Genomic DNA, 7,011 nt, shown 5'->3' with positions numbered 1-7,011 from the left:
GGTAAACATGAGAAACCACTCTACCCTAGAAACTATTGCACCAATTAAGTCTTCCCTGGAGTCTGGTTTATTTGTTAACTACTCAGTCCCACGCACCCTTAACTCCAAATGCCAACTTAAGCCATATCACAATGCTAATTCCCTTCAGCCACTACAGGTTCCACCTATGTTTAGATTTCATGCTGACTTGCATTTCTTGTGGTATTCAGCAACTGCACGTCATTTTTCTGTAGGTTTGTTTTCGAGAAGTGTGTATTATTTCTTCTTCTGAAGAGTAATTTTTATTTTAAAATCTGCCCTACCCAGCAGACTCAATACCCTGCCACCACCTTTTTAGCTCAGTTTTTATTCACCACACTTCACTCAAGGGCCTGCAAGCATACTTACTATTTTGCTGATCGCAGTCGGTCAGCTAAGACAGGTTTTGTCTGCTCCAGCCGTTGTTCCTGGTGAAGATTCAAAGTGACTGAAATGAGTATGCAAAGACAGATGTTCTCCTCAGTTGCAGTTCATTTGCCCTGTAAGAGGGCAGTATCTTTTCGGCAGTTACATGCCTAGGACACAAAGCTAGTAAGGTGTGCATGTACTCTTATGAAACCGTAGTGTTGTCACAAACGTTTTATTTCTTAGCACTGTCTAATACTGGTCTGGGGTCGCTTACTTCAAAAGTAGGTTATTCTGCAGTCAAACAGAAACCTTGCAGTGTTGATAATCTGTCAGAGCAGGGCTTAAGAGTGATGGAGAAATAGACATTAAGCACATTGAGAGTAAGGTACACAAATAGAGGTACTGAAACTGCAGTTTACCCAGACTCAGGCAGCTTAAAAAGAAAGTATTGAATATAGCACCACGCAAAAGGTACACTGTGCTTTGTGTTGCCTTTAAGGAACATACTAAAAACCTTTTAAACTAGAAAATCTAACGTAAAAAAGCTTTCTTGTCCATCAGAGCTTACTCTTTGCTGTTTAGAGAAGTCATTCTGAAAGAACCACAGCTTTTATACGTTTGGTCTTCCAGAGAGATTAAGCATTGTTCCCTTACCTGTTAGTTCTCTTTCAGCTTCTGGGGTTTAAGCTTTGTTCAAAGAAACTCAACTAAGCCAAGGTGCTTTTAGGAAAATCCTAAACTCTTGAATCCAGAACTCTTACCAGCAGATCCAACAGACAACATACTAGTCATCTGCTAAATTCTGTTTCTTGAAAAATGTAACAGAATTTTGATCAATGGTAATTGTATGAATTGGGCTCTACAAATCAAATCCAGGCAAACTGAGAAAGATTTGGAATCAGCTCTTAATACTTTCTTGAGCTCAAAGATAAACAAGGAGTAATACTTAATAAAATTACAAATAAATTGCATCACAGAAAAAGAAAAGATGGGTGATGTTGAAGGGTCATTTATCTCTTCTTTCATAATGGCTTGAAATTATTTCAAATATAAGGTGCCTCTAAAGCATTTATTGGTCTCTCACACTCCTTACATCACTAAACTTTCTTAGCCTGAATTGTTCAGATTAAGTTCTGTATATTAGCTATTACACTATTACGCTTACATTAAATAGGCTTTATTTTTTTTCCTTTCTGTAACTGAGGTGAACTGGAAATGTTTCTATTTTGCCTGAATATGGAACACACAGATGTTTCAGAAGATCCTTTATTTGATGCGTTTTGCAGTTGGAGAAAGGCCAATTTGCATAAAGGAAACCTTAGCAAGCCAACAATAGTCAAATGAAAGTGTGGAATGGACCCAGTGCTAATGCATATAAAGAGAGTATTGAAAAACTTCTAGGCTTCCAGCTTCACTGACTCTAGTATGGAATGTGCTTCTTTATACTCTTCGGCTTCTTCCAATTCTTTTTCATTTTCCTGAAATTAAAAATGAAACCTTTGAGTACTTTGAAAATAATGGACATGGGATTAAGTTTAAGAAGGAAACTATGGAACAAGGGATATATATCATTATTGAAAACACTAGTTTTACATAATTCAAACCACAGATAATTTCTTTTGTCCTGCTTAAGGTCCAGGATAATGGCTGTTGTGTGAATAGATTTGACCTATGCATACCTTTATTTTTTTTAAATAAACATTTAAAACCAAGGACAGCATAACTGAAACCAATAACAACAGAACTCAGAAAAAGTGTACAATTAGGAAAAAGCTTAAGCAGAGATTGACAACTGAAAAAACATACTACTACTTAGTTGATTTTAAGCATTGAAGGTGAGCTAAGAACAGAAAGCAACCTTTAAAGATTTCCAAATTCTTAATAAGAATAGTAACTCCCCGCATTCCTCGTTTTAACTTTGTACAGTACAGTGTATGGATCAATAGAATCACTTCTGCACGCCGCTGAAATCTAGACCAGTTAACTGTCAAATAACTAGTTCAATGACAAAAGGACCCTAAATCCTGTCAGGTAATGAGCATTTTTTTTTAAAACAGTAGAGGCATACCAAACGACGACAATACACCTCAAGTTTTTCTTTGAAAAGGGATTTGCATTTTAGCTGTCAAATGTGTCAAATGTGTCTGAGGTTTAATTTATGGTATGTAATTTTAGCTTCACAGTAGCATCTACATGTGGAGCAGAATTCTTGGTGAAAAAACAGCTTTTAAAATAAGCACGACTATCTCAAAACTTAGTACAGTTTCAGTGAATCTATTTGTACGAGATACTATTTATTCCTGCAGGTTCATCTTAAAAATGAGGCACTAGTTCTCATCTCATTAGAAAATCATATAGGCAGTACTCAGTAAGGACTCAGCTGTCTTATTTCTTGTCCATAGCATATATAGAGGCAGTAAGCAAAGTATTTTGACTATTTTAGTTCACTACAAGCATATTATATACATCTACATGATCTAGAAAGACTACCTAAACAAGTGAACTATTTTTTCTGATCATGTAACTATCACAGGAACTCGGAGTCCATTCTAACAGTTCAGTACTTAAGTATATGTTGAGCATGCACTCCCTTAATGACAGCTTCTAATATTCTAACACACACTTTTCATAGACTGAAGAGCAAGTCTGAAAAGACACTTATCTAAAATGAAATATTGGTATGTTACAGGATGCTAGCTAGACTTGGGGCCTAAAAAAGTAATTATTCAGTCCAGTTCTAATATGCTGCAATTGCACTACAGACAAGCATGTTTATCCATGTTCATCAAGGAACAGCAGCATTTCTTGATCAGTGGATTTTGGTGCTATACTTACTAGTAGTTGAGTAAGATCTGCATATGCAACTTCTAATCTGCGCTGGCAGTCTGGAATCATCATTCGTGACTCTTGTAAGAGCTCAGTCTGTGAAAATTAGAAGCCAATGAAATGAGAATGTATTCCATATAGGAATGTTATTTTTTAAGATAAATCTTTACTCTTAAAAAATCAGCAGTCCAGTCATCATCTAGGAACTTCAGAACAGTGGTACCTATTTTCTGAATAGGCTTTTATATTAAAAGACGCACGTAGCATAATTGCTTAAAAATGTTCATTTACAGGATACTTCCATTTACTTTGTGCTTAATTAAATATAAAGTATGAAGTGCAAAAGAGTATTTAGAATATTTTTTTCCTCAGAAAAAGGTACTTCCTGGTAAGCTTTCCATACAACATTTGTTAAAAAGGCTATTTAAACAAACTTTCTCCTGCTGTTGTGAAGCACCTTCATCCAAAATAGGATTAGTTGGTTATATAAATATCTCCTGCATCTTTTGGGTAATAAAGAAAAACAGTGTTCAGACAATACCAATTAGAGATAATTACTGCATGAAAAGTTACTGAATTATTAATCACATTGTATGCACACTGCTGGAAGCTCTGACTGAAAGAAAAAGGTAAAGAAAAATGAAAAGCAAAGACCAGCAGGCTCATATTTTTTATGTTCATCATACATAAAAAGTTCATTATACTTGTGCTTTATTTTAGGAGAAAGATTTATTCTCCCCATGCACTTTGAACAAAATTACTAAACTGGCACCGCACCAAATCTGAACATCCTGCCTCCTCCTACAGAAAATGGAATTTATACAAGGCAACATTTATTTCATGGAAAACTTATGGATATGAAATCCATCCACTGAGAAGAAAAGGTGTGCAGAGTTGTTCAATAATGTTAAATCTACTTAGAAATTGAAATAGGTTAGATATTTAAGTATGAAACTTCTTCTGTATACAGGATAACCTGCAACACAAGGCTTTCACTTAAAATGGCGTACTTCATTCTGTCATTCCTATGTTGTATTCTTTCAATATTAATGCTGTCATACTGAAGGGAACACTGTCTTCACAAAAGGGAAGATAAGCTATGCCATCTTAAAATTCCAGAGGGCAGACTTTGGACTGTTCAGAAGGCTAGTTGATCAAGTTCCAGGGGAGACAGTCCTTAAGGGCAAAGGAGCTCACAAGGGCTGGATGCTCTTCAAGAAGGAAATCCTGGCGGCACAAGAGCAAGACGTCCCTGTGTGCCAGAAAATGAGCCATCGGGGAATAAAACCAGCCTGGCTGAGCAGAAGGATCTAGGTGGATCTCAGGAAAAAAAGGACAAGTCTATGAGTTTTGGAAGAAGAGGCAGGCATCTTGAGTGGACCACAAGGATGAAATGAGATCATGTAGAGAAAAAATCAGAAGGGCTAAAGACCAATTAGAACTTATATTGGTCCATTCTGTAAAAGATAATAAAAAAATCCTTCTATAAATATATCAATAACAAAAGAAGGACCAAGGAAAATCTCCATCCTTTACTGGACACAGGGGGAACAATAGTGACAAAGGACAAGGATAAGGCTGAGGTGCTTAAAGATGCTTCTTTGCCTCACTCTTTAATCGTAAGGTAAGATGTTCCCTGGATACTCAACCTCATGAGCCAGTAGACAGGGAGGAAGAGCAGAACAAAGCTCCCTTGATACAAGAGGAAATGGTTAGAGACCTGCTAGGCAAATTAGATATTCATGTCTATGGGACCACATGGGATTCATCCAATGGTATTAAGGGAGCTGGCAAAGGTGCTCACCAAACCCCTTTCCATCATCTACCAGCAGTCCTGGCTGACTGGGGAAGTTCCACTTGACTGGAGGCTGGCAGATGTTACACCTATTTACAAGAAGGGTTGGAGGGAGGATCCAGGAAACTCCAGGCTAGTCAGTCTGATGTAGAAAATATATTGGAACAAACTGGACATGCTGTAATCCTAGAAGCCTCCCCCTACAAATGGCGCCCGAAAGGTAGAACCTAGCGAAAAGCGGAAAGGGTGAATCTTCGACGCCGGACCCTAGCGAAAAGCAGTAAGGGTACCGAACCCTAGCAAAAAGTGGTAAGGGTTAAAAGCAGAGACCCTAGTGAAAAGCAGTAAGGGTGAATCTTCGATGCCAGACCCTAGCGAAAAGCGGTAAAGGTGCCGAACCCTAGCGAAAAGCGGTAATGGTTAAAAGCAGAGACCCTAGCGAAAAGCGGCAAGGGTGAATCTTCGACACCAGACCCTAGCGAAAAGCGGTAAGGGTGCCAAACCCTAGCAAAAAGCGGTAAGGGTTAGAAGCAGGGACCCTAGTGAAAAGCGGAAAGAGTGAATTTTCGATGCCGAACCCTAGCGAAAAGCGGAAAGGGTTAAAAGCGGAACCGATAGCGAAAAGCTGAACCCTAGCGAAAAGCTGAACTCTAGAGAAAAGCTGAACCGATAGCGAAAAGCTGAACCGTTAGCTTCAGGTTTCGGAGCGAAGGCTGTGGGGAGCCGGCAGATATCGGCTGCGAGTCAGCGACTGCGGACTGAGGTAGGAAGGGTTGCTACCTTCCCTCTGGTTTTCTTGCTTGCAGACATGGAATCTGACCATGCTGCAGCACAAAAACTGCTATTAGGTATTCTCGCTAAGCGAGGTGAAGCAGTTGCCGAAAAGGCGTTAGTGAAGCTCGTTCTATGGGCTAGGGAGAAAGGATTTCTTGCAAATCCTTCTCATCTTGTTGACTGGACTGCGTGGCGCCGTGGGGGATGAATTATGGGACTGCACGATCACGAAAAAGGGCAAAGAGCCCTTTGGGGGCTGTGGGGAAACTTGGCGGACTGTCGCTGATGCTTTACAAGCGCTGAAGGCGGAGTCAAAAGTTGCCGCTGCCGCTGTGCGCGCCATAGCCCCCCCCCCAATTCCCCGGCTGAAACTCATCCTACCACGACGAGTCGTATGAGTGCTTTCTTTGGGGTGAGCCAGAATTACCCAATGAAAGGAATAACTGGGAAAGTTTGTACCAGCGTCTGCGAGCTCTTAAATCCGGCTGTAAAAAAAGGGGAATGCGTCTGAGGACATAGACAGCCCCAGTGCGCCGGAGGCGCCTCATGTTCACCCACCAGAGGGCGGAAGTGCAATGACACAGGAACCGGAAGTGTCCACAGTAGCCGGCTGCACTGATAAAGTGCGGGGTGGACAAAGCTGTCGGGCTAGCGAGGAATCAGAGGAGGAAGAAGATGGCGTGGCAGAGGAAACACCAGATCTTCGCTGGGAATCAGTTAGTTATGAAGCGATAAAAGAAATTCGAAAAGCTGTAAAAAGAGAAAGTACTGACTGCTTCGTCGCCAAGCTCCCCACCGCCCCAGTGCTCGAGGCAGCCACCGGCTCCATCGTGTACATGAATAATTCACAGCCGCCATAGGATAGTCCTTTGCCATGAAAATGCTGTAACAACCAAAGACTATTACCTGTTAAACAATTGATACAAACCTTATTTTATAATATATGTGCATATATATATGCAATATAATATATAAGAGGGGAGACCTTATTACTCTCTACAACTACCTGAAAGGAGGTTGTGGAGAGGAGGGAGCTAGCCTCTTCTCCCAAGTGACAGGGGACAGGACTAGAGGGAATGGCCTGAAGCTCCGTCAGGGGAGGTTCAGGTTGGATATCAGAAAAAAATTCTTCACAGTAAGAGTCATTGGGTACTGGAACAGGCTGCCCAGGGAGGTGGTCGAGTCGCCTTCCCTGGAGGTGTTTAAGGAACGGGTGGATGAAGTGCTTA

General features: G+C 40.5%; 1 protein-coding gene across 1 annotated transcript in view; it reads right to left on the bottom strand.

The window, feature by feature from the left end:
* Nucleotides 1-1,784: 1,784 nt before the first annotated feature.
* The window catches only part of LOC128850297 (tubulin-specific chaperone A-like), a 31,714-nt gene continuing 26,487 nt past the window's right edge, over nt 1,785-7,011 (bottom strand). The window contains exons 3-4 of the mRNA XM_054053324.1: nt 3,223-3,309; nt 1,785-1,865 (exon numbers count right to left, since the gene is read on the bottom strand). Coding sequence (XP_053909299.1) covers nt 1,785-1,865; nt 3,223-3,309 — 168 coding nt within the window. The remainder of the gene's footprint in view (nt 1,866-3,222; nt 3,310-7,011) is intronic.

Source organism: Cuculus canorus, chromosome W (assembly GCF_017976375.1).
Source record: "Cuculus canorus isolate bCucCan1 chromosome W, bCucCan1.pri, whole genome shotgun sequence".
Classification (NCBI taxonomy): domain Eukaryota; kingdom Metazoa; phylum Chordata; class Aves; order Cuculiformes; family Cuculidae; genus Cuculus; species Cuculus canorus.
This window is presented reverse-complemented; position numbering and strand designations above follow the sequence as displayed.